The 27887-nt window shown below is 43.5% G+C and overlaps 1 protein-coding gene across 5 annotated transcripts in view; it reads right to left on the bottom strand.

Annotated features, from left to right (window-relative positions):
- The window catches only part of LOC111976787 (rho guanine nucleotide exchange factor 10-like protein), a 31145-nt gene extending 3467 nt beyond the window's left edge, over nucleotides 1-27678 (bottom strand). Inside the window, exons 1-24 of one of the 5 annotated variants that reach the window (XM_024005912.2) lie at nucleotides 26904-27678; nucleotides 23991-24054; nucleotides 18865-19152; nucleotides 18668-18695; nucleotides 17956-18020; nucleotides 17661-17726; nucleotides 16700-16777; nucleotides 15513-15812; nucleotides 15281-15420; nucleotides 11670-11750; nucleotides 11187-11295; nucleotides 10472-10653; nucleotides 10035-10214; nucleotides 9743-9859; nucleotides 9329-9421; nucleotides 8167-8337; nucleotides 7828-7973; nucleotides 5402-5556; nucleotides 4654-4769; nucleotides 4393-4520; nucleotides 3802-3902; nucleotides 3516-3637; nucleotides 428-514; nucleotides 3-223 (exon numbers count right to left, since the gene is read on the bottom strand). In XM_024005912.2, the coding sequence (XP_023861680.1) occupies nucleotides 3-223; nucleotides 428-514; nucleotides 3516-3637; nucleotides 3802-3902; nucleotides 4393-4520; nucleotides 4654-4769; nucleotides 5402-5556; nucleotides 7828-7973; nucleotides 8167-8337; nucleotides 9329-9421; nucleotides 9743-9859; nucleotides 10035-10214; nucleotides 10472-10653; nucleotides 11187-11295; nucleotides 11670-11750; nucleotides 15281-15420; nucleotides 15513-15812; nucleotides 16700-16777; nucleotides 17661-17726; nucleotides 17956-18020; nucleotides 18668-18695; nucleotides 18865-19152; nucleotides 23991-24027 (3011 nt within the window). In that variant the 5' untranslated portion in view covers nucleotides 24028-24054; nucleotides 26904-27678. Of the gene's footprint in view, nucleotides 1-2; nucleotides 224-427; nucleotides 515-3515; nucleotides 3638-3801; nucleotides 3903-4392; nucleotides 4521-4653; nucleotides 4770-5401; nucleotides 5557-7827; nucleotides 7974-8166; nucleotides 8338-9328; nucleotides 9422-9742; nucleotides 9860-10034; nucleotides 10215-10471; nucleotides 10654-11186; nucleotides 11296-11669; nucleotides 11751-15280; nucleotides 15421-15512; nucleotides 15813-16699; nucleotides 16778-17220; nucleotides 17634-17660; nucleotides 17727-17955; nucleotides 18021-18667; nucleotides 18696-18864; nucleotides 19153-23990; nucleotides 24055-26903 lie in introns of those variants that run through there. The other 4 variants (XM_024005914.2, XM_024005913.2, XM_024005915.2 and 1 more) reach the window with 4 other exon arrangements.
- Between the last annotated feature and the right edge of the window lie 209 nt (nucleotides 27679-27887).

Raw genomic sequence — 27887 nt, 5'->3', positions numbered from 1 at the left:
ACTTGCCATCCTGCAGGCCTACACAGATGGTGTTGCCAGTCCTGCCTGTGCTCTTGACAGCAGCCTCCCCCTCCTCTTCCTCCTCGGTGGGACAAGGCTCCATCACGTGATCCAGACACAGGACTGGCGCCCCCATCTGGATGGACTTGACCATGCGCGGCGTGGAGCGGTTCAGAGAGAAGATTTCCACTTGACCATGGTTGCGGTCACCTCCACTGGCCACCTGGTCATGACAGATACAGGATGTTAATGGGGCTGACCAGCTATCGAACACAGGTCTACTGCGTGACTCTAGATCGCATGAGCCCGCTGAGCAAAAAAAGAGCTAAAGCCTAGGCTACTCATCACATGAACCATTATAGTTAATTGGACCACCTTCGCTACACTTCATCCCAACCACAACTCAACCCCGGTTTGCAGTACTCACCCAAAGGTAGCCCTGCGGCAGAGAGGTGCTGGCTGCAGAGAATGCCAGCAGGGCACATTGGACCGGGTTGTGAAGGGCCGTCTCCAGCTACAGACAACACAACAAAAGCTCACTTTTACCCACAGACCTACTATACTCAGTTATATAGATACACGGAGTGTACGAAACATTAGGAATACCTTCTTAATATTGAGTTGCAYCACCTTTTACCCCCAGAACAGCCTGAACTCTACAAGGTGTCGAAAGCGTTCCACAGGGATGCTGCCCATGTTCACTACAATGCTTCCCACAGTTGTGTCAAGTTGGCTGGATGTCCTTTGGGTGGTGGACCATTTTTTATACACACGGGAAACTGTTGAGCGTGAAAAACCCAGCAGCATTGCAGTTCTTGACACTCAAACCGGTGCTTCTGGCACTTACTACAATACCCCGTTCAAAGGCACTTAAATATTTTGTGTTGCCCTTTCACCCTCTGAATGGCACACATATACGTCTCAATTCTCTCAAGGCTTACAAATCCTTCTTTAACCTGTCTTCTCCCCTTCATCTACACTGATTGAARTGGATTTAATGTTTTGTAAGACTCAATGTATATGTATTCGGGATTATAGACAATATATTGTATATTATAGCTAAATTCTCTCTATGAACGGGATATAACAGCAGCCCATTGAATGTTTTTAGCTGACTGTTCCTTTACCTCAATACCTTTACTTGAATGACATAAGAACATTTCTGGAACATCCTGCTAGACTTGATGTTCAGAATCAGAGGAAAGTAATTGGTAGTATTTCGAGTACGGATCTAATGCACTATTAAATCAAAAATAATATCAAGCATTTTTTTCTGACACTGAAGACTTTCATGACAGCCTTATTCAAATGAAGCTGAGCTTTGGTTCTGGGTGCTAAGATTACACTCCGTGTAGTAAATTGTTTTGTTGAATAATTGAATCCAAACATGTATTTATATTTGCAGCTGAAGACTAATTAGATTTCCAATGGGGTTTGATTGGACGAGGCGGACGGTATTAGAGGAACAGGGATCAAAACAAATCAGCATTTTCTTTTTACACACACACACACACACACACACACACACACACACACACACACACACACACACACACACACACACACACACACACACACACACACACACACACACACACAGAATGAAGCCATATAACAAGTTTGGTGACCCACAATAATGCAACATACGGATGCAAATTGGAACATTGTGTATGTCCTCAAACAGAGTCTAGTCCATTGTCTCCGTATACCCTGCAGTGGTGTGAAGTCCCATGATAACTGGCATCTGCCACTGCATTTCCATATAAATGGTGTAAATGTATATTTTCGCCAGGAGGGAGTCCTTTGAATTTTAAAACGCCATCCAACACACACAAGCTCTTCTTTCAGAGACAGAGGCATCTGAATTTCAAATAGTTAAGATGAAGGGAATGGTGGTGAACAGTATGTAAGAGCTTGGAGGAGTGGAGGGAGTGTGGATACCCTTCCAGAAAAGAACACTGGGTTGCATACAAAATGGCACCCTATTCCCTATATAGTGCACTACTTTTCACCAGAGCCCACACAGGGGGAATAGGGTGCCATTTTGGATGCAGGCTGGTCTGTGATTTACTGTTTACTTGTAATTTATGCAGGCATATTTATGGGAGAGCCTTTCCGGAAAGTCCAGGGGGGGTTTAGTTTAGAGAAACCAGCCGTTAGTCTTTCAATTTCAACTTGAAAAGATTACTTGGAATACCATCCAGCATTTTCCTCGCTTCATGGATTATCTTCAGGAGTCAATGGCCTCAGCCGAGTCCCCAGAAATAAGGTGCTTACCCTTTGATCTCTCCTTTATCCCTAGACACAGATACTATGAAAGGGGAAACTGAATCAGATTCACTTATTTTAAAGGTAGAGTACGACCAGCAGTTGAGTATGTTGATAAGTTTTCGGCAGTGTKTGTTCAATCATCAATCAAATGTATTTATAAAGCCCTTTTTACATCAGCAGTCACAAAGTGCTATACAGATACCCGGTGTAAAATCCAAAAGAGCAAGCCATGCAGATGTACAAGCACAGTGGCTAGGAAAAACTCTAGAAAGGCAGGAACCTAGGAAGAAACCTAGAGAAGAACCAGGCTCAGAGGGGTGGCCAGACCTCTTCTGAAAGGKGGGAACTTAGATTATCACTAGATCTGACTGATGACATGACTCCAGATTGAAACAAACCTTGTCATTTTTGTGCGTCTTTTAGTGGAGGCTGTGGGTGATCTCTTTGCTCAAAAAATGAAACAGAAGAATAATAGTATCCCATCTCCTTAACAGGACACATGTACACACGCACAAGCACACACTCCCACAGGCTTACTTTCATTTTACAAAAAGTTTACTTTCAACTACAACTGCATTATTCTAATATAATGAGTAAGTTTGGCACATTCAAGGTGCCAACACTGCATATTTCATATCCTCTTCAATCCTCATTTCTTTAACCCTGCCAGGCAAACTAAGGTGGTGTGTTAGCATGGCATATCATTACACCTTTCATCTCAAAATACTGCTTTAAGTTACGGTGCAGATTTCTTTCTCTGAGTAACGGAAATGTGCCGGGGGGAAATGCGTAGATGAGACCAAGACTTCATATCATCATACCAATCATAATATAGATTAACTCAACTCAGCAGTCTTGAAATACAATCAAGTGTCGGTCGTTGCAATGGTAATGTAGTGGTCCCTTAGATGAGCAAGGACTGCTGTTCTCCTCATGTGAGTGAAGGATTCCATTTCCTTTATCAAACAGCTTCCATAATCTCATCAGTCAGCCTTGTCCAGCTCAGCTGCCAGGAGACGTAGAAGAGACTGGCAATGAATGAGATGGGACTATAGCATAAACTGCTAATCATAGCCTGTGACACACAAAGAAACCCCAGTCACACTTCCTTGAGTGGCAATTATTTGATGGTGTTCTGATTCCCCTGTTGGATCAAGCCAACGCCTGCTACCTCTTGCCTCTGCTCACCGTTCGACAGCAAAGCTCTCTGTTCACTGAGCTTCCTCACAGCTGTAGCTTCTTACCTTTTGGTCTTGTGTTTTGGAGGAGAAGATGGGAAGTCGGCAGGCTAGCAGGGGACACCAAAATGGATGTCTAGTCTTCCCATCATCCTCTGCAAACACCCAGCCTGGCGTGTTCTCTTCCCCTGTATCAACAGTGATACGTTTAGTTGTACACCTCTGCAACATCCTATCCCAGTGGACAAATTATGACCAATACGCCAAAAAATATTATTTCTGTGTTAGGAGTCCAAAGCTAAGCTAGGCTTGCTATAATGTTAAAATGGCAATGTTGGAGAGCTCGACTTACTCTTGGCTATCTTGGCGAGGTGTAGGCGGTTGACCCAGGAGATCTTGCTGAGGGGACTGGGAGTGTTGAAAACCACCATGAAACTGACCGGTCGTCCAGATCTGAGGAGCAACAAAAATACATGCATTAACATCATGTAACACACTTGCATGCACACAGACAATCACAACTAAGGATGGTGTGGATGGGAATGGAGAGGGACTTCATGAACATCCAGACTACCCCCCAGCTCTCCCTGATCTAGTCCTGTCCCTACTTTCTAGGGTTATGGGCTAGTGGATATCTTTGTTAATGCTGGACCTTGAATTGCTTCAGTAGAGATCGAGTTTCAATCAGAAACATGAATAAACGTGTAAGCTCAAACTGCCCATTTTGGCATTTAAATGGCGAGTTGTAAAGATTCCAATATCAAACCACACAGGAATAGACTAGAGCTGAGAGAGTTCCATCCACAGCTTGGCAGTAGAGGATTAAGAATGTGCCAGGCCTTGCTACCCACTCCAAGCTCCCCTGCCATCTGCTTACAACCTACCCACACATACACCCCCCCCACACATACACAGGGCCCCAGTTAACCTCCTGGGCACTCACTTGTCAGGCTTGCCTGGCACAGCCAGCCGCAGACGGCACTTGTTGGCACACTGGATCTGTTCATCTTTGATGTGGATGAGCCTCTGCAGTGCAAGGCACCAGTCCTGCCCTACTGTTGTGTTCAGGTTCTGAAGAAAAACAAAAAGAGGGTGGTAGAGGGATGGTATCACATGATAAACTGCCAATGTGATACTGTCTGTCCAATAAACAGCGTTGAAAAGAAAACGTAGGTGTGTGAGTTTGTGTGTGTATTTCTCTAACCTGGTAGGTGCCTTGTAAAGTCCCCACCAGCAGGGTGATGTTTTCAACCACAGACAGGTCGTGTTGTAGCTCCTCCAGCTCCTGGTACAGTCTGGGAGGGCCCAGGAACACTTTACCTGGCACACAGTCACATCTTTACTGTCTGCGTCATCATCACCATCCTCCATCTCATCCTATTCTTACTCCTCTTAAAGCAGGCGTGTCCAGTCTTATTTACAAAGGTCCGTTGTGGTTGAAGTCTTTCTCAGTAATACATCTGATTCAACTAATTCTCTTTCTTGAGGTGTGGACTGTGATCAGTTGAATCAGGTGGCTGGAGAAAAAGACGACACCTATACCTGCCCTTTGCGGTAGAATATCCTGTCTCTGTCACCCTCATTCTCTGGCATTTCAACAGTTTGGAAATGTCCTGCTGGGTTTCTCCACCAAAAGACTTCCACCTGTCATCAACAGTTAGTTAACTCCAAATGAGACTGAACCGCAAAATAATACAGGGATGTTTATCTCAGAAATGAGACCGGAGGGACAACATCTGAACTACTCCCAGAGGGTTACATGTAGCCTCTTTTATCCCTTAATTATGGAACTGAAGCCTTTAGAGATTTCAAAACTAGTCAGTTCTTCCCAAGCAGGTACCCGGTAATAGAATGGGAAAGGTTGCTTTTTCATAGCTTACAATAGTATTTTGTCTTGAATGTGAAAGTGTACAATGCATACTTTTTTTATTGAACTGAATGTGTGTTCTTACCTGGAACATTAGCAACATTTGGCCGTTTCCCTGTATCTTTGCTCTGGAAGCTCTCCTGTCCCACCTCCACTACCTGCGTCTGCAACAAGGGGGCACTCCACTTCACTGTGTATTTAGGACCAATGGGAACTAGACTGCTGATATCAGGGGGACCCCTAGTGGAGGAAACAGGAACACATTTCACTGGCCTGAACATAGAGATTTTTACATTACATTTTAGTCATTTAGCAGACGCTCTTATCCAGAGCGACTTACAGTAGAGTGCATACATTTTTATTACATTTTTACATACTGAGACAAGGATATCCCTACCGGCCAAGAGCAGACGCTCTTATCCAGAGCGACTTACAGTAGAGTGCATACATTTTATTATTATTWTTWTTATTWTWTWTWTATTTTTTTACATACTGAGACAAGGATATCCCTACCGGCCAAACCCTCCCTACCGGCCAAACCCTCCCTAACCCGGACGACACTATGCCAATTGTGCGTCGCCCCACGGATCTCCCGGTTGCGGCCGGCTGCGACAGAGCCTGGGCGCGAACCCAGCCCAGCCTGGGCGCGAACCCAGAGACTCTGGTGGCGCAGCTAGCACTGCGATGCAGTGCCCTAGACCACTGCGCGATAGAGATGTTCCCAAAACTTGTTCTCAATGGTGCCTCCCATGCTGTCCAAGAAGCCGTCACTGCAAAGATATTGTCCTCTCTTTGTCCATCTCTATGGGCCTGAACTATAGACAGGTTGGTTGTTTAGCAAGCATAAAAAACGATGTGTGTGCAACTGTGGAGCAAAATATAAAGGGTTGGCTTAGATTGTTGACAACATGTAAATTATATTTAGTCTCCAAATAGTTTTTGAAAACAAATACAACTCTTGAGCACTGGTTGTTTCACAAATACATTGTTACATATGTTGGTTAGTTAGCTATCAAATTTTTGCCATATTAGCATAGACATGACATGAGTCAAAACACCTCAAAACAGGACATGGTATCAATAACAAGACACAACGAGCTGAAACGAGCCACCTGCGATTCTCCACATGGCAGCTTCTTGTCATTGCTGCTAGTTATCTGACCATTCAGAATCTTAACACAGTCACACTGGCTTCTGCCTCGTCGATGCGTGCATCATTTTCGTGAACAAACTTTGAATGTTAGAGATAATGCAAATGCAGTTCATTCTCTTGGTTGTTGGTGCATTGGGGGGGTTCTTTTTTTCTTCCGGGGGGGGGCTGTGGGAGGGGTCTCGAATGGTTGGGGGACAGCTATTGGGGAACTGTGGGGGATCTTGGAGGGTTCCGGCTTCACAAGATTGTGAGCAACAAAAAGGAAACTATGACATATTTTATATCACTGTCATGCACACGCACATGCACCCTCACACATAAGGATGGCTCTGTTGCGGGAAAGACTGATACATGTTTGATAGTGTCTTGATGCTGTATTGTTTGTCCTTCATGTTCTAATACTTTAATGTTACCACTTCCTTGTATTTTTTGTAATAAATAATTATTTAAAAAAAGAAAAGAAAAAAAAGAGAATGCAATCCTAACAGCAATTGAGAAATCCTGTTAAATGTGTCAGGGCTCTTTGAATCAACAGCATGAAAGGAGGTCAAGGAATACGTAATGCAATTACAGTCCTTCTGATAAGTTGAATCCTTCTCCAAACACCAGCACCCCCTACTGATTTTCAGGGCACATTACTAATCATCAATCCCCATAATTGTGCATGAGAAGAATTGTGATCCGTTCCTCCGGAAATGTGAAAGTTGGGGGGCAAAGTTGGCATGAGGCATGAGCCGAATCAAGTAGGGTACAACAAATCAGGCTCTCTGATCAAAACTGAGGTTTTGAAGCGCAAAGTTGCGATACATTTTGGGGAAAACTTTACCTTTGTTCATTTATGACATTTACATTTACATTTAAGTCATTTAGCAGACGCTCTTATCCAGAGCGACTTACAAATTGGTGCATTCATCTTATGATATCCAGTGGAACAACCACTTTACAATAGTGCATCTAACTCTTTTARGGGGGGGGGGGGTTAGAAGGATTACTTTATCCACATATTCTCATATCTACAATAGTAGTGTTGGACAAGGTGTTGGACAAGATGGAGAAAAAGAGAGTTGGTCGACATGAATACACAGTGTGGTTGTCATTCGACAACATGACATTAGACCAGTGGAGGCTGGTAGGAGGAGCTATAGGAGGACAGGCTCATTGTAATGGCTGGAATGGAATAAATAGAACAGAGTCAAACATGTGGTTTCCATATGCTTGATGTGTTTAATACCGTTCCATTTATTCCATTGCAGCCCGTCCTCCTATAACTCCTCCCACCAGCCTCCTCCGCATGAGACAGTATGTCTCGTACATAGATAATCTATTTCTATGGTCTCAGCCTGGTAGTGCTGACTCACTTGACGTTGATGTTTGCACAGATGAGGGTGTCGTTCAGCAGGAAAACTTTGCGCTCCTTGGATTTAAGGACCTGTCCTTTCTCCCCGTACACTGTCTCAATCAGTACCTCACACAGTATCAGCTGCCTCTGGTCTGAGTTCAAGAGCTATAGAGGGGACACAAATATCACATCACACACACACACACAACACACTTCCTCACTTACTCTTACACACAATGCAATTGACTAAAACATTTGTTTTTCAAATTTACCTTAAAAAGAAAAGATGTTGTTTCGAGAAAGACAGACAGACATTGGAAATCATTGGTGGTGTCTTTAGCATATGTATATGCGTCACCTTGCTCAGTTGACGGTCACCAATGCTGCGTGCCAGCTGCTGGATTTCAGCGACCTGGTCAGCGACTCGTTTCTGCTCGTTCAGCCTCTCGGCCAACGTCTCCAGCTCGGTGAGGGCCAACTGCAGGGGCAGGCGGTCAGGGTGGGCCCGGGGAGTGTTCTTCAGCATGTCCTGAAGGAGGGAGGGAGAGAGAAAGTGGGGGGGAGAAGGAGAGAGAGTGTGTGTGTGTGTGTGTGTGTGTGTGWGWGWGWGWGWGWGWGAGAGAGAGAGAGAGAGAGAGAGTGTGTGAGAGGGAATGAGAGCGAGAGATAGAAAACAGTCTTCAGTAACAGTATATTCGGAAAGTATTCAGACCCCTTGATTTTTTCCCACAATTCCTTCGACCTCATGGCTTGGTTTTTGCTCTGTCATGCACTGTCAACTGTGGGACCTTATATAAACAGATGTGTGCCTTTCCAAATCATGTCCAATCAATCGAATTTACCACAGCTGGACTCCAATCAAGTTGTAGAAACATCTCAAGGATGATCAATGGAAACAGAATGCACCTGTGCTCAATTTCGAGTCCCATAGCAAAGGGTCTGAATACTTATGTAAATAAGTTCTGTTTTTGATTTGTAATAAATTTGCAAAAATATCTAAAAAACTGTTTTCGCTTTGTCATTATGGGGTATTGTGTGTAGATTGATGAGTGAAAAAAATKATTTAATCCATTTTAGAATAAGGCTGTAATGTAACAAAATGTGGAAAGGGGAAGGGGTCTGAATACTTTCCGAATGCACTGAAGGGAGCCACATTTCACTACAAACACTCGCCCTCTCACTTCCTCAGTATTAATGAACTCTTAGGATTCCCCTAAGAAAGTTGTCTGGGTTTCTACCTGACATGCTTGGCAGAGCACACTATAATAAGGCCTTTTTCCAAATACATGTTTATAAGAAGGTTTTAAATAGTTTAGTTTTTTCTTTGTTCCTCTTCTCGACACATGCTTTGTTCCATGGAGCTTAATATAGAATACGTAATCAACACAAACTAAAATAGAAGTAAAGATGAGTAAATGTTAGTGTACAGCCTATAGCATATATTTATATAGATCATGAAGTATTATACATGTATCTTCAAAAAGATAAGATGCTTGTTTTTGCTGTGTCTTGGTACTAACCTGTAGCAGCAGGATGAACTGAGGGAAGCGCTGGATTGGTTTAACCATAAGGCCATAAAGAGTGATTCTGTCAGGACTTGACACTTGCTTCTTCTGTGGGGGCACAAGCATAGAGGCTAAGTCAACAGGGAGTTCATTACATCGTATCTAAGAGGATGATATACAGTATATAGTAGCCCTGAGATCTCAAACACATTCTCACTTTAAAATTCAGAATTAACTGTCTGGAGGCGAATCTGACTAACCGTTTCACCAAATGCTACTAGAAAACATTGAATGCAAATAGATGCCGAACTTTGAACYTATTGCATACGAATAGATATACTGTAGCAGCAAACAATTCTACAGCCTTGGGAGAGGAAAGAAGTCTAATTCATTGTAAACTGAATGATCAAAGAGGAGAGAGTAGGCCACCTTGAGAAACTCCAGGAAAGCTGGCTTGGAAATGCAGGCTTTCTTGATGAGCGCCATAGCGTTAGTGAAGTTGTTGACGTAGTCGCTGTACACGTCTAGTACCATTGACTTGGAAAACTGTGGAGAGAAAAATGGATGCAACATCCTGTCATATAATATTAGAGGAAGGATACATAGAAGGAAAGGATAGATTTTCTAAGTATTCCAACAGGGCCGTGTTCATTTGCGTTGCGTGCCCAAATGAACTGGAGCCTGGTCCCTGCACTTGGATAGATCCATCCTCCATACTGACCGAGGCCACAAAGAGGTCTCCGATCTTCTCACTGAGGTCCCACTCGGCCACACGGGATGCCAGGGCGATTTGGAACATTGAGTGGCACTGCAGGATCTCCCGCAGCCGGTAAAATATGGGCCGGACCTTCTTATCGCTCAGGATCCGGGCCTCTGGCTCAAGCAAGGGCTTCTGGTACTCCTGAGAGCAGCAAGGAGGAGAACCAATCAGAGTGATGCTCACTGATATCTGGTTAGCTGGATAAGGTGGACTCATCATCAGTGTTAACACCAATCCAGTCAGTTCAGATGTACACAAGTGCTGGGGGGGTAGGTGCTGCAACCAGCCACCCTTGAGGAAGACCTCTGAAGTTAATGTCAGTGAATCAAAATGACTTCAGACTGTCTGGGTATGGTTCAAATGAAGTGTTGAAAAAAAGAACAGTGGAGGTCACTCACCACTAAGATTCTCTTGAGAGAGTCCACATAACTCCTCTCACTTTGTACGATKGAACCAATGATGTGGCGTCTAATAATCTGTTGGGTGGTAAGCCCCTTTGGCATAGGGCTCAGCTGGGGCGGTGGGTGCTTCACTTCAGACACCATCACGTCCAGATAACCAGCGTCATCATCACTCTCCTCTGTATGGTGACAGTGACATAGGCAAATGAGTTTGAAGGTGTCTACCAATACTGCTCTGTTCTCACATGGCCTGAGGATATAGTGTAACCCCACGCCAGCCCAGGGTCCTATTCATTAGGGAATGCAAATGTTTTGCAATAGAAAACATAAAATATGTGTTTCTTATTGAACATGTCAAGGTTGTCCCCGTATGTTTCAATCCGTTTTCTACCATTTGGTGCCCAATGAATACGACCCAGCCCTCGCCTTGTGTCCTTGTCTGTGGTTGTCTGACACCTTGATGATGGAATTGACAGCCCAGTGCCTACCACAGCCATCTCAAGAACCGAATGAGTGACATGTTAAATCTCTGATAAACTTCTTTGATAACTGGGAATTTTCACTTTTACATTTGTTTAACCAGCATTGACTAGTGATATTGACAACAACAATGATGCTAAAAACCATGACAATATATGAGCTATGACAACTGACATCAACCAATACATACTGTATTTAAAAAGAAGAAGCTGGTAATAATAATAATGCTTACCCGTGGTTTCTTTTTTCTGCAGGAAAGAGACTTTACGCATCATAGCTAACTTTGTCTTTTCTAGTCCGTCCTTGGTGCCATTTCGYGCTGCTTTCATCAGCATCTGGACCTGAAAGTGAAGTGAAGCGGAAAGTAGAGAGAGAGAGACAGGGTGAGAGAATAATGCTCTGTAAATATGTGAGAAAAGAGAGGAGACACCGCAGACTATGCTTCCCCTTTAAAGAGACCACATCAACCATCCTTTGACCAGAACTAGGCTAGTCAGAGGATGTGTCCAAAAAGTTTTACATTGCCTCCTATCCCTTTTGACCACTTGATACCCAAATTATCCAGATAACAATTATAGACTAGTATATAGACTAGTCTTTTCACTTACCAGTAGTCAAGGCAGGTAAGATAAGGTAAAGGAGCCATTTAAGAGAAATGGGACACAGTCGCTGTCATACAGTATTTTTACTGTACTCTACAACAATGATTCAGTACCTTGAAGTCACAGCTGCGCATGGCCAGATCCTGCTTGGTCTTGGCACAGCGCTCTTTCAGTCGCCACATGTCCTGAGAAAGCTAAGTTCATCGCCATGCCAATACCCCCGACCCCACAAGCAAGGTGGAAGGACAGGACACCAGATCAGGTGAGCGGATGGAAGGGTTGAGGGAAAAAGAGAGAAAAGAGAAAGGAAAGAGAAGGATAGTCAAGGCGAAAGCAAGAGAGGCAACCAGTGTAATCACAAGATGTGAAAAGGGTTGACAAAATTATGTCAATTGAAGGTAGAACAACGATTTGTTTCAGAAAGTACAGAGAATCTCAAATATCTTGTCATTCTCCTTAGATAGTCATTATAAAAATACATTGGTTCTATTTGTTGAATTGTCTTATGAATAGTCCTTCATTCAGCAAGCAAAGACAAGACACATTTGTTGCCTTCCCTTAAAAAAAAGAGACCATTTCCCCTTGCTCCTAACTCACACAAAATATAATTTCAAATCTCCAATTAAACCTTTTTTTTTAAATGTTGAAAAACCTTGTGATAAAAAAAAAACATACAAGCAAACAATACCTCATATTATAAGAACCATACTCCTGCCTCTTCAGAAAAACATATCTTAAATCAACACAGATTCAGGGAAGAAAGAAAGTTAAGCAGCAGCAGTGGGAGGGGCAGCAGTAAGTGGATGGACAGGGAATATCCAGAGAGGCTGAAGAGGAACCAAGAGAGACTGCTGACAAAGCCACTAACTACTGAACACACGTGTATCACTTCCTCATCCAGCAAGCAATGCAGTGCATTTAAACCAGCTGTGTACAGTTACTCCTCAGTATATAAACATTGATTCACTACATTACCAAAAGTACGCTGGGGTCACACCATGAGGGGGCACTGGACAACACCACACACACACACACCCAAAAAACAAACTAAACTACACCATGTTGTTCCAAATGTATTGTTGTCTATAGGTATATACTGTAAGTATACTCTAGGGTCCCCCAACTGGCGGCCCGTGGGTGATTTTATTTGTCCCCCCAAGCAAACATTTTAATTGTTGCACATAAGACTATAAAAACACAAGCAAATCAGCTCCAAGTAATTTTAATTTGGGAAATCTGTTCCAAAGTATTCCCACACGTAGTAGAGACATACACTACATGACCAAAAGTATGTGGACACCTGCTCATCGAACATCTCAATCCAAAATKATGGGCATTAATATGGAGTTGGTCCCCMTTTGCTGCTATAACAGCCTCCACTCTTCTGGGAAGGCCTTCCACTAGCTGTTGGAACATTGCTGCGGGGACTTGCTTGCATTCAGCCACAAGAGCATTAGTGAGGTCAGGCACTGATGTTGAGTGATTAGGCCTGGCTCGCAGTCGGCGTTCCAATTCATCGCAAAAGTGTTCAATGGGGTTGAGGTCTGGCCTCTGTGAAGGCCAGTCAAGTTCTTCCACACCGATCTAGACAAACCATTTTTGTATGGACTTCGCTTTGTGCACAGGGCATTGTCATGCTGAAACAGGAAAGGGCCTTCCCCAAACTTTTGCCACAAAGTTGGAAGCATAGAATTGTCTACAATGTCATTGTACGCTGTAGCGTTAAAGATTTCCCTTCACTGGAACAAAGGGGCCTAACCCGAACCATGAAAAACAGCCCCAGACCATTATTCCTCCTCCACCAAACTTTACAGTTGGCACTATGCATTTGGGCAGGTAGCGTTCTCCTGGCATCCGCCAAACCCAGATTGCCAGATGGTGAAGCGTGATTCATCATTCCAGAGAACGCGTTTCCACTGCTCCAGAGTCCAATGGGAGCGAGGTTTACACCACTCCAGCCGACACTTGGCATTGAGCATGGTGATCTTAGGCTTGGGTGCGGCTGCTCAGCCATGGAAACCCATTTCATGAAGCCCCCGACAAACAGTTATTGTGCTGACGTTGCTCCCAGAGGCAGTTTGGAACTCGGTAGTGAGTGTTGCAACCTGAAGACAGACAATTTTTACACGCTGCGAACTTCAGCGGTCCCGTTCTGTGAGCTTGTGTGACCTACCACTTCGCGGCTGAGCCGTTGTTGCTCCTAGACATTTCCACTTCACAATAAGAGCACTTACAGTTGACTGGGGTAGATCTAGCAGAGCAGAAATTTGACAAACTGACTTGTTGGAAAGGTGGCATCCTATGAAAGCCACATTGAAAGTCACTGAGCTCTTCAGTAAGGTCATTCTACTGCCAATGTTTGTCTATGGAGATTGCATGGCTGYGTGCTCGATTTTATACACCTGTCAGCAAATAGCCGAATCCACTAATTTGAAGGGGTGTCTGTACGTGTGTATGTGTATATATATATATAGATTTTTTTAACCTTTATTTAACTAGGCAATTCAGTTAAGAACAAATTCTTATTTTCAATGACGGCCTAGGAACAGTGTACCTTGTTCAGGGGGAGAACGACAGATTTTACCTTGTCAGCTCGGGGATTCGATCTTGCAACCTTTCGGTTACTAGACCAACGCTCTAACCACTAGGCTACCTGCCGCCCAATATAGTGTACCTTTGTATAGTCACTTGTTGGATGCATTTGCAGTTTGTTTCGGTTGTGTTTAAGATTAGTTTGTGCCCAATAGAAATTAAATGGTAAATAATGCATTGTGTAAATAAGAATAGAATATGTTTCTAAACATTTCTACATTAATGTGGAGGCTACCATGATTACTAATTGTTCTGAATGAATCGTGAATAATGATGAGTGAGAAAGTTAGATGCACAAATATCATACCCCCCAAAAAATGCTAACCTCCCCTGTTATTGTAATGGTGAGAGGTTAGCATGTGTTGGGGGTATGATATAAAATGCTAACCTCCCCTGTTACTGTAATGGCGAGAGGTTAGCATGTCTTGGTGGTATGATATTTGGGCATATTCTATTCTCATTTAACATAAATGGGACTCCAAAATGACATAATACATTATTTACCATTATTGTCTATTTGGCACAAAATAATCTTAAACACAACCAAAACAAACAGCAAACACATCCAACAGTTTGTAGAGTCACAAGCTTGAAGTAATCATTGCATGCTAGGAATATGGGACCAAATACTAAACTTTTGACAACATTAATACAAATATAAGTGAATTTGTCCCAATATTTTTGGTACCATAAAAATCGGTGGACTGTGTACAAAAAGTGCTGTAGTTTCTAAACGATTCACCTGGTATGGATGAAAATATCATCAAATTAAAGCTGACAGTCTGCACTTTAACCTCATAGTCATTGTATCATTTCAAAWCCAAAGCGCTGGAGTACAGAGCCAAAACAACAACAAAAATTGTCACCGTCCCAACACTTTTGGAGCTCAATGTATGCGAGCCGACATAGTACTGACATCTTGTGGAAAAGACATAGCATCAGACACAGTGCCTACTTTGATTCAACAGACATCCTTGGGTGTCATTACTATCCGTGAGCCCAGCCTGCCCTCTGGTGGTCCTTCCACATAATTGTAGCAAGTATTGAGCAACAAGGTCTGAGCAACAAATACAACACATAATATAGACATTGCAAAAGCAGCAGAGTGGAGTATACAAGACAGGAAGCTTACCTTACTACTGCTTCGGGCAACAGTGGGTATTTTGGTCTCGCTGTCTGACTGCTCATCATAGCTCTCAAACTCACTGTCGCTCCAACCGTTGTTGGTGCCATGATGGCTTTCTGGCCTCTGGACGTCCTCGTAGATGTCATCTGACACAACAGGGGAGACATTAATCACACACACACAAACATGCATGCATGCACAAACACACACACACACACCACTGTATCAGAGTCCCCACCTTCCAGAGGAGAGAGGAGGCTCTCACAGGGCACGTCATCATAGATGACCACTGGACGACTGGTCCTAAAGATGGCCTCTGGACTAGTCATGATGATGTCATCAGGGCTGGTCGAGTTGGTCATGTCATGGCGGAGGGTCGGATCGATCATGACGTTATCGGGACTGGTGGGGCTGGGTGGGCTGTCTGTGCAGGCCAGACCATCTGGACTTTGCAGGCCCTCCGGACTAGACACATTTTCATTTTCAGGACTTGCTGCATCACCTGGACCTCCTACATCAAGAATAGGGGGAGGTTTCCCTGGAAGAGAGAAGTGCACCATTCCAACCTTAGATAATTGGTTAAAAGGCTAAATTGGGCACTACTACCACTCCCATGTTTATTTTGCCGTAAACATAGTAAATAGCAAAGTAACCAGACTAAAATGGTGGGTAGTAGGCCAATAGACTACGTTCAAGGTTACTAGAAGAGACAGAGCAGAGGCAAGTCAATCTGGTGTACAATCCCACTGGATTTTCCTCTGCAATGGGTATCGTGGGCCACTTTCTGCAGAGTATGCAATCATGGCACATCATCATCATTGAGGACGTCACATACCAAAGCGAGGCGTCTGAGGGAAAGTATTTATGCTGGCAGGAATCTGCAGGGTGACCGAAGGCAGCTGTATCGCACATGCATTTCTGCCCGGCACCAAGAGCATTAGAGACAGGAGTCTCTGAAAATCTCAACCATCCCTACGAGCCTGACTAGTGTGGGGCGAATTAGCTATGGCCCTCTCAGCGTTGAGAGAAAGCCTGTTTCCGTGTGGAAAAGTATGCCCTATCGATGAAGAATAAGATTCATGTCCTGGTCAATAAATACCCTCCCATTACAGAGGTGAAGGTGGCTGAAATGTAAAGTGACAGATCTCCAGTTGAAGTCCAGTTGTATATCTAGCTCTACAGCACATGTTTTGTATTTATATTAGGGAGTATTCAGTTTGCCAAGGGGTGTAATATGTTTAATATCCAATAATGAGGTTTGCACAATGCAATGTCTATTTTCTGCTAACTTTAACCCACACTTACCTGTATAACTAGGGATATCTAAGAAATAAAAAGCATGACCAAGAAAGACGAACTAGAGGAGCTTAGACTGTGGGTCACGTACAGGGTGGCTAAACTAGACTAGTCTGGTGTTTAATATACCTTTATGCAGTCGCAGAGTGAGCTCTGAGACCACACTGAACCACTCCTTGGCTGAGGTGGCTCCATACGGTGCCTGAACTGAACAAATAATGCACACACTGCTGTGAGGACACACACCACTGAGATCACACATATGTGGAACCCGGATATCTCATATATATACACACACACACACACACACACACACACACACACACACATGGGAGAAATCACACATGCAACTGAGATCTCTCATAAACATGCGTACGCACACACAAAGCGGAGAGAGAGACTCTGCCTATGAGAAAGAGAGACTGCCTATGCAGGGATTTGTAGCCCATCATGTACTATTATACTCAAATAGATGTCTCTGTTTTAGAGCAATGATTACTCTGTACTTGATTAATACAGCCTTGATTTGTCTGCAATTTATTGATAAGCCATCCATTTCCATTGGATGGATAAGGATCTGATTGGTTAAGTGTGATTCTGGGCTGGTGCCCCATGCAGTGCTGATGTCACATTTTTATTTTTTGTTTCACCTTTATTTAACCAGGTAGGCCAGCTGAGAACAAGTTCTCATTTACAACTGCGACCTGGCCAAGATAAAGCAAAGCAGTGCGACAAAAACAACACAGAGTTACACATAAACAAACGTACAGTCAATAACACAATAGAAAAATCTATGTACAGTGTGTGCAAATGTAAAAGAGTAGGGAGGTAGGCAATAAATAGGCCATAGAGACAAAATAATTACAATTTAGCATTAACTCTGGAGTGATAGATGTGCAAGTAGAGATACTGGGGTGCAAAAGAGCAAGAGGGTAAGTAATAATATGGGGATGAGGTAGTTGGGTGTGCTATTTACAGATTGGCTGTGTACAAGTACAGTGATCGTGCTACTTGTGACTCAGTATGATTCTAAAAGTAGGGAAGCGCACAATGTGTGACACCACAGCCCTGCTGAAAGAGGGTCACAGACCTGTCTGAGTGTCTATGTGGTCAGCCTTTAAGATAGGGGTGTAGTAGCACTCATTCATAGATCCTGCTGGAGATGGCATTGACAGAGATAAGGCTAGACATGGGGCAAACATTACAATGTGTACTGGCTTATGGCATTGTATCACTCAAAGTCAAATTACCAGGGAAAGTTGTCTCAATAGACTATAAAACAACAAGGAAAAGTCAGATGTTACTTCTGAGTGTAATCATATTATACAGTACATGTACTGCCTTGGGCCTACAATTTGAACAAAGCGTTCAAGAGTGTCCCTTACCTTCATAAATGCCATTTCTTCTCCCAGAGCCCTCTGTGTCTCCTGACACTCCCAGCTCAGAGCGGCTGAAACATTGGCAACAAATATGGGCATCAAAACATCTGGGAGTGACACTGCTGCCATGGGTGGTTAATTAAGGGGAGATGTCATTTGAGCAGTAATTGATGTCACAGACGACAATTAATGTATTCATTTATTTTAATTTTACAAGGCAAGTCAGTTAAGAACAAATTCTTATTTACAATGACGGCCTACCCTGGCCAAACCCTGACACAGACGACGCTGGGCATATTGTGTGCCGCCCTATGGGACTCCAAATCAAGGCCAGTTGTGATACAGCCTGAAATCGAACCAGGGTCTGTAGTGACGCCTGTAGCACTGAGATGCAGTGCCTTAAACCGCTGCGCCACTCGGGAGCCCCAATACAGTGGACATTGTGTTGTACTGTATAACATTGTATAGCTAAGTTGATCAATAGTGTTTGTGACATTGAGCAGTAAAAGTGACTATATTCTCCTCAGAGTTAATGATCTCTAGTAACTTATGAGAACATCTGCTACTGTTTAACTTCTGCTCTTACCCAATTGAAACAAAGTTTGGGAAGAAATTGTGATGATATTACAGATAAGGTGTTTGAATAAATATATGAATGGGTTTCGTCTATACAGTTTAAATCATAAGTCATTATAGATATAAAAGGTAAATATCCTACCCCTCAGGAGACCTTCTTCCAGCCATCTCTGTGGAAAACAAAACATACACGTTTAGACTAAGTTATTACCTAGATAAAAACAATGCAGTCAATAGCAGTCTCATTCTACAAGCTTATCTATGATAGCATGGCAGAGCTCACCCAAGCAATTATGAATGAGATCCAATGGGACCATGACCATGCTGCGACAGACTCACCTGAGCTATTGGAATGAGGAAGTGAGTGCATGCTCTGGTCCTCCTTTCCAGCAGACGGCCATCCATTGAGCCTTGGCTTTACTGTTGGGTCTTGGGCAGAACTAGGGACCATTGTGTTCCTTTTTGATGCAAGCCCCGCCATCACAGTGGCTTCAAAGCCCTTGGCCATGGCAGAGACAGAGTTTGCTGGTGTCGTACTGCACTCTTCGTCACTGTTGTCAAAGTCAAACTTCATACCTTCCTCTTCCTCATCATCCTCCATCTTAGAGGCCCTGTTGGACATAGGCACTGGAAACATGAGGGGAGAAAGTTAAACAAAATGAGACGTGCTGTTACAAATTACAATTATACAATGCATCTTAAATCATACCGGAGACAACACATTATTTCCAAAACACTGCAGTGATCTCATATGTTGCCAGTGTACTATTACTGATCAGCCATTTCTCTCAACAAATACTGTAGGTCTAAATGAGGTATTCTCACACTAAGGCAAAGTATTGGGAAGATTGAGGTCTGCAACAGCATTTACAGTGTAGAGTGCATTCGGAAAGTATTCAGACAACTTCCCTTTTTCCACATTTTGTTACGTTACAGCCTTACACTAAGATAAATTAAATAAATAAAACATCTCATCAATCTACACACAATACCCCATAACGACAAAGTGAAAACAGGTATTTAGACATTTTTGCAAATATATTACAAATGAAAAACAGAAATACCTTACTTACATAAGTATTCAGACTCTTTGCTATGAGACTCGAAATTGAGCTCAGGTGCATCCTGTTTACATTGATCATCCTTGAGATGTTTCTACAACTTGATTAGAGTACACCTGTGGTAAATTCAATTGATTGGACAGGATTTGGAAAGGCAAACATCTGTCTATATAAGGTCCAACAGCTGACAGTGCATGTCAGAGACAAAACCAAGCCGAGAGATCGAAGGAATTGTCCATAGAGCTCCGAGACAGGATTGTGTCGAGGCACAGATCTGGGGAGGGTACCAAAAAAATGTCTGCAGCATTAAAAGTCCCCAAGAACATTATTAAATGAAAGAAGTTTGGAACCACCAAGACTCTTCATACAGCTGGCCACCCGGCAAACTAAGCAATCCTGTTGGAAGGTGAACCTTCGCCCCAGTCCGWGTTCCTTAGCGCTCTGGAACAGGTTGTCATCAAGGATCTCTGTTTCTCATGGTCTGAGAGTCCTTTAGGTGCAAACTCCAAGCGGGCTGTCATCTGCCTTTCACTGAGGAGTGGCCAAATACCATAAAGGCCTCGTTGGTGGAGTGCTGCAGAGATGGTTGTCCTTCTGGAAGGTTCTCCCATCTTCACAGAGGAACTCTGGAGCTCTGTCAAAGTGACCATCAGGTTCTTGGTCATCTCCCCGACCAAGTCCCTTCTCCAACGATTGCTCAGTTTGGCCGGGCGGCCAGCTCTAGGAAGAGAATTGGTGGTTCCAAACTTCTTCATTTTAAGTATGATGGAGGCCACTGTATTCTTGGGGACCTTCAATGCTGCATAAATGTTTTGGTACCCTTCCCCAGATTTGTGACTCGACACAATCCTGTCTTGGAGCTCTACGGACAATTTCTTTGACCTCTCAGCTTGGTTTTTGCTCGGACATGCACCGTCACCTGTGTAGACAGGTGTGTGCCTTTCCAAATCATGTCCAATCAGTTGAATTTACCACAGGTGGACTCCAATCAAGTTGTAGAAACATCTCAAGGATGATCATTGGAAACAGGATGCACCTGAGTTCAATTTTGAGTCTCATAGCAAAGGGTCTGAATACTTATGTAAATAAGGTATTTCAGTTTATTTGTAATAAATTTGCCAAAATTTCTAAAACCTGTTTTTAATTTGTCATTATGAAGTATTGTCTGTAGATTGATGACAAAAACAAATATTTAATCCATTTAAGAATAAGGCTGTAACATAACAAAATATGGAAAAGGGGAAACGGTCTGAATACTTTCCGAATGCACTGTAAACGTACTGTAGGTGATTTATATACTGTGTTATATTTTAATGCTGGGATGGAACAAAAGCCTGTACACCTGGTACCGTAGCTCTCCAGGAACAGGGTAGGTGACTATTACATTAAAACACAATGGTCTAGTCCAGCCATACTCAATAGGCAGACTGCGCCACTGCAGTTTGCATCCAGACCCAGAACAGGGTCAAAATGGACCGTGGGTCCCGACCAAAAATAAACACCAAAAACATTTTACTTCTTAAGCCTCCCGGCAGTCTTTGTAATTTTAAATCATGTGTTTAATGAAAATAACTCCAAAATATATTTCCATAATTTCCCTGAGCCTCGTCCAGTCCTTGAAATGGTCAGTCTGATCGTGTGGGTGTAATGAAACAAATTTGAAGATATTTACACANGTTCCTTAGCGCTCTGGAACAGGTTGTCATCAAGGATCTCTGTTTCTCATGGTCTGAGAGTCCTTTAGGTGCAAACTCCAAGCGGGCTGTCATCTGCCTTTCACTGAGGAGTGGCCAAATACCATAAAGGCCTCGTTGGTGGAGTGCTGCAGAGATGGTTGTCCTTCTGGAAGGTTCTCCCATCTTCACAGAGGAACTCTGGAGCTCTGTCAAAGTGACCATCAGGTTCTTGGTCATCTCCCCGACCAAGTCCCTTCTCCAACGATTGCTCAGTTTGGCCGGGCGGCCAGCTCTAGGAAGAGAATTGGTGGTTCCAAACTTCTTCATTTTAAGTATGATGGAGGCCACTGTATTCTTGGGGACCTTCAATGCTGCATAAATGTTTTGGTACCCTTCCCCAGATTTGTGACTCGACACAATCCTGTCTTGGAGCTCTACGGACAATTTCTTTGACCTCTCAGCTTGGTTTTTGCTCGGACATGCACCGTCACCTGTGTAGACAGGTGTGTGCCTTTCCAAATCATGTCCAATCAGTTGAATTTACCACAGGTGGACTCCAATCAAGTTGTAGAAACATCTCAAGGATGATCATTGGAAACAGGATGCACCTGAGTTCAATTTTGAGTCTCATAGCAAAGGGTCTGAATACTTATGTAAATAAGGTATTTCAGTTTATTTGTAATAAATTTGCCAAAATTTCTAAAACCTGTTTTTAATTTGTCATTATGAAGTATTGTCTGTAGATTGATGACAAAAACAAATATTTAATCCATTTAAGAATAAGGCTGTAACATAACAAAATATGGAAAAGGGGAAACGGTCTGAATACTTTCCGAATGCACTGTAAACGTACTGTAGGTGATTTATATACTGTGTTATATTTTAATGCTGGGATGGAACAAAAGCCTGTACACCTGGTACCGTAGCTCTCCAGGAACAGGGTAGGTGACTATTACATTAAAACACAATGGTCTAGTCCAGCCATACTCAATAGGCAGACTGCGCCACTGCAGTTTGCATCCAGACCCAGAACAGGGTCAAAATGGACCGTGGGTCCCGACCAAAAATAAACACCAAAAACATTTTACTTCTTAAGCCTCCCGGCAGTCTTTGTAATTTTAAATCATGTGTTTAATGAAAATAACTCCAAAATATATTTCCATAATTTCCCTGAGCCTCGTCCAGTCCTTGAAATGGTCAGTCTGATCGTGTGGGTGTAATGAAACAAATTTGAAGATATTTACACAGCCCTGACTGGCTGAAAGGATTGCTTAGAGCCCACCCCCTTACGCAGACGAAAAAGTAATTGGTCTATTATAATCAGATCACATTGGGATGTCATGATGTGAGCCAAAAGTTCCATCCTACCTCAAATTCAGAGTGTTATTTCGAGGTTGTCCTTGTCCTATCGCGCTCTAGCAACTCTTGTGGCGGGCCTGGCGCAATGCATGCTGACATGGTCGCCAGGTRTACGGTGTTTCCTCCGACACATTGTTGCGGCTGGCTTCCGGGTTAAGCGAGCATTGTGTCAAGAAGCAGTGCGGCTTGGCGGGTCATGTTTCAAATAGTATTCGAGTACCACTTGTCTAGCCGCTATAGGTCTAGCGGATTATAGGTCATAGTGGTGCCAAGTTTAATAAGGAAAACAGTCGCTGGGCAGGACTAAACCTTAACTTATGGAGGGTAGCCTATGCCTGGATCTGCCTGACAGTCAGAATCAAACAGGAATAACGTCACCTTGCTGACTTGCCTGGGATCAATCAACTTAGACATATAAATCCCAGGACTCTTGGCCCTGTAGATGACAGTGGCTAACTGACACGCCACGCACTGTTATTCTGCTCCATTAAACCTTACCGTGTCGAAAGAATTATTCAACTTGAACAGGTACATTGATGCTAAGTTGACGGCCATCCTCTTTCATGCCACAAAAGAATATAGGAGCAATGAACCTACCTAAAAGAGAAGCATGTCATGTCAGGGCCTAACATTGCTCTGGCTAGTGCATGTTAACTGCCCATATCCACCTGCTGAGAATAGGCATTCGTGTGGAGGGTATAAGGCATGAGACATATGGCCCGGGTGGCAGCAGGAGTCCTTCTGACGCAGCATATGGTCAGTAGGCTAAGGCCCCATGCCGGGAGCTCTCACCTTTTCCCCTAGCCCTGAAGGGATTAAGTAGCTCCAGACTGTAGCCTGGAGCCTGTTAGCTGCCAGGATGTTATCTCAGTGAAGTCAATAACAGCACTGCACTCTCTGCTTGTCTGGGACAGGTTCCTTGTTTATGTTTGAGTGTACAGATTCCTCAGGTAGCACGTAACACTAGTATTGCTGCTGCCACTGCTATGTCACTGTGTGGCTGCTGACCTAATTTAATGGTAAAACTCACAAGTCAATGTTTGTCTCCACATTGTTACCAAATAGGGTTTGTAAGGAATGCTTCTCAGATGGAACTTCGGCTTGAGGAAGCCCAAATAGATTCACAAATCCTTTATCACACATGGACATACAGTATGTACATTACTACAACCTGAACCACCTATCACCTGCCTCTGTTACATAGTACTAATTGCTTTGTAATTGTATATAAATGGGGAGTTGTTACAGAATAGTCCCCATAACWCTTGTTTTATTTATGACTGTGTTTTAATAAGATTTTACCTAAATCTCCTCTTTGTAAGGCAGAAATCTACAGCACATACTGATACTGACGAAWGTAGAAACTCACCTGAGGTTGGAGGGGTTGGGGGGGGTAGAGAAGCCATTGGTGTTCTCTGTGGTCACATTAGCCTCTGTAAAAACAAACCAACCCAATGAATCACTGAGAACATTCTTTAACCTGATACGATGTGACAAAATGTCAATATCAGATTTGCTCCAATATAGATTTTTTTAGGCCATTGGACTTTTGGGTCCATTGGATTTTTGGGGCCGTTTCATAATGACCTTTTTGAAAGTCTCAGCATAAAAGTTAGTTTTTCTTACAAATATCCATAAATGTTACATCACTGACTTATGGTAACATAGTATATTGCTGGATTTCATGGTGACGAAACTCTTAACAACTCACTCACATGGTCTGTAATAGTTGACACTTCACCTCTCTCAACCTCAAACCTACACTTAGGAAGACAGCCTGTGGAGACTGAACTGACCAGACAGTTTATTAGGTACACCCATCTAGTACCGGGTCGGAGCGCCCTTTGCCTCCAGAACAGCCTGAATTCTTCGGGGCATTCTACAAGGTATTGGAAAAATTCCACAGGGATGGTGGTCCATACTGACGTGATGGCATCACGCAGATGCTGCAGATTGGATGGCGGTACATTCATGCTGCGAAGATGCTCTATTGGGTTGAGGTCTGGGGACTGCGCAGGCCACTCAAGTAAACTGAACTTGCTGTCATGTTCCAGGCAATGTTTTTCCACTCTTCAGTTGTCCAGTGTTGTTGATCGCGTGCCCACTAGAGCCGCAACTTCTAGGTTTTAGCTGATAGGTGTGGTCGTCTGCTGCAATAGTCCAACCGTGACAAGGACCGACGAGTTGTGCGTTCCGAGATGCCGTTCTGCACACCACTGTTGTACTGCGCTGTTATTTGTCTGTTTGTGGCCCACCTGTTAGCTTGCACGATTTTTGCCATTCTCCTTCGACCTCTCTCATCAACAAACTGTTTTCGCCCACAGGACTGCTGCTGACTGGATGTTTTTTGTTTGTAGCACCATTCCCTAGACACTGTCGTGCGTGAAAAGCCCAGGAGGGCTTCCATTTCTGAGATACTGGATCCGGCAATCATACCAGACTCAAAGTCGCTAAGGTCACTCRTTTTGCCCATTCTAACATTCAATCGAACAGTAACTGAATGCCTTGATGCCCGTCTGCCTGCTTTATATAACAAGCCACGTCTGTAGGAGTGATCCACTTTCGTGAATGGGCGGATGTACCTAATATACTGTCCGGTGAGTGTATCTGTACAGTACAAACACACACGTACACCTTGCGACAGTTCCTTGCATGCTCACAGTTGACTGTTCTGCCATTGGCTACCTGCGTGTGTTACATTCTTCAGATGTGTGTGGCAGATCCAGACATGCAGTACAGACTGACTTCACTCAACCGTGATCTGGGCAAGGCAGGCAGAAACTATAAACACATCATAACACAGGATGACTATCATCTCAGGCATGAAAGATCATAAATGCTCCTCATTAATGATTAACAAATCAAAATGGGTCCCAACTCGGTGGACCTTTTAATTCTAAAGACACACCTACACTGTGGTCAAAGGGCTTCATTCAAAGAACGCTTATCAAAAAAACTAGTGGCTGTAGCTGAATGCAAACACTCTGATAAATGAAGGTGGTAGCAGCGTGCTGTTTGAGGGGGCGTATTGAACTTCTAGCTCTCACACTCCAGGGAGGGTCATTCCTGGCCTGTGTCCCAAATGGAATATCATTCCCTATATAGTGCACTACTTTTGACCAGAGACCATAGGCCCACAGGGCTATGGTCAAAAGTAGTGCACTATATAGATAATAGGGTGCCATTTGGGATGCAACTTTGATGAATAATTCACAAGGCTATGGGGAGAAGGACGGCCATAGATGGAGCGGTCTTATGAATAGACCCCAGCGGAGAGAAACCTCTGATCTACAGTCAGTCTGAGAACAGAGAACAGCGCATGGATTGTTTGGCTGAAGGGAACCCCAGTCAGTGACTGACTCCATACTCCCACACCAAGGACATTACTCAATCGAAACCTCTATCCCAGGTTTCGGGGATGTATGTCGCAAACATCACTGCCCCACTGCAGCAAGAAAGCATGTAAAAACTACTGACAACATGTGTTGCAGCAGCAACAGTGAAGTTTTAACAGTGCATACATGTGTCACTTTTAATATTGATATCTATAACTATATTCAACTAGTAGATTAGTTGTGTTGGTATTTAAAGTAATAAGGGTGGTTAATGTATTTAGTCAGGGACAAGAGATTGGACTACTATGCAATAGTCAGTTCTGCTTGATCAAACATAAGAGTCAGACAATACTGTGGGAATGAAAATGAATCTGCATCATTTTATGACCAGCAATTGAGTATTACATTTCAAAATGCACCCCATAACATTGCAACAAAATATGCCCACACATGACATTTCCCAGACTTTACGAGAGCATGTGACAGACCACATGCATCAATAAAGGTAATAGCTGTTCTTATAGCAGGTGCTGCAAACTAAAGTTTACCATGTCATCCCATCCAAAGACAAAAATAATATATGAAACTGTTGTACTATATATCATTACACCTAGACTTATCTCCCTAGGTAAAACCACTGGATATTTTAGAAGATACTTACACCTCTCTCTCTCTCTCGAGCAGTCAAAAGGAGTCAACCTCAGGCATTTAAAAACCCTGTGCAGTATTGCAGAATTTGTTATCTACAATCTTTCAGAATGCACTTCTCCTCAAAATGGGTTGCACTGTAAGCTTATCAAGTGCACCAGGTCACTCTCCTGAAATCTGGAGGTCACCCCCCAACACACACACCTCCCCATCCTCCATAGTGGGGTCCAGGCTTTGTTGCAATGTGATGATGCAGAGAAACGGAGTGTAATGGACAGCCAAAGACAATGAGATCTCACCTCCTTGTTCTCTGTAAAGATAGCCACCAGCCAGCCGAAAGCCTTCCTCCAGCCCCTAATCCCAAGGACTCTCCTCTGCACACCCCCAAGTGTTAACAACGAAGCTAGTTTGTCGAGTCTGCACCATCCCTAATAGCCTCACTTGACTTGATGACCAAGCCCCTTCCCTTGAAGATAAATCAAGGGAGGGTTGTAGATGTCCTCTGTACGGTCCACTCTCACACAACAGGGTTAGCCCTGAGCTTCTGGCTCTTACCAAACAAAGGCTGTCACTAGTTGCTGCTCCCACACTAGGATCAGGAAACTCCTCTCTGTATGCTTAGTGCTCTCACTCCCTCTCTCCCCGCAGTGCGTTAACCGGCTCTTGATTGGCTGGTGGGGTGTTGAGCGCATTTATGCTTCTAGTGTAGGGATGTGCCGGTTAACGCACTGCGGGAGAAGAGGGAGGAAAAGGGAGGGAGGTTGAGCGCTAAAGCATAGAGAGAGGAGAGTTTCCTGATCCTAGTGTAGGGGCAGCAACTAGTGACAGCCTTTGTTTGGTTACAGCCAGAAGCTCAGGACTAACCCTGCTGTGTGAGAGTAGACTGTACAGAGGACATCTACAACCCTCCCTGGAGAGCAATGGTTGAGTTCGTTTTGCATGGCCCGGTGCCCCACGTGAGTGGAGATGTTTTTTTAAGGACCAATGGAATTGTCTAAAATGAGCAAACTCCGCCTACCCGGGGCATGTACAAATTACCTCGACTAACCTGTACCTCAGCACATTGACTCGGTACCGGTACCACTTGTATATAGCCTCATTATTGTTATTTTATTGTGTTACTTTTTATTATTTTCTACTTTAGTTTATTTAGTAAACATTTTCTTAACTCTTTCTTGAACTGCATGGTTGGCTAAGGGCTTGTAAAATAAGCATTTCACGGTAAGGTCTACCTACACCTGTTGTATTCGGGTTTGTGACAAATACAATTTGATTCGACTTGA

This window comes from Salvelinus sp. IW2-2015, linkage group LG17, assembly GCF_002910315.2.
Source record: "Salvelinus sp. IW2-2015 linkage group LG17, ASM291031v2, whole genome shotgun sequence".
Lineage (NCBI taxonomy): Eukaryota > Metazoa > Chordata > Actinopteri > Salmoniformes > Salmonidae > Salvelinus > Salvelinus sp. IW2-2015.
Note: the sequence above shows the minus strand (reverse complement) of the source record. Positions and strands in the feature narration are given on the sequence as shown.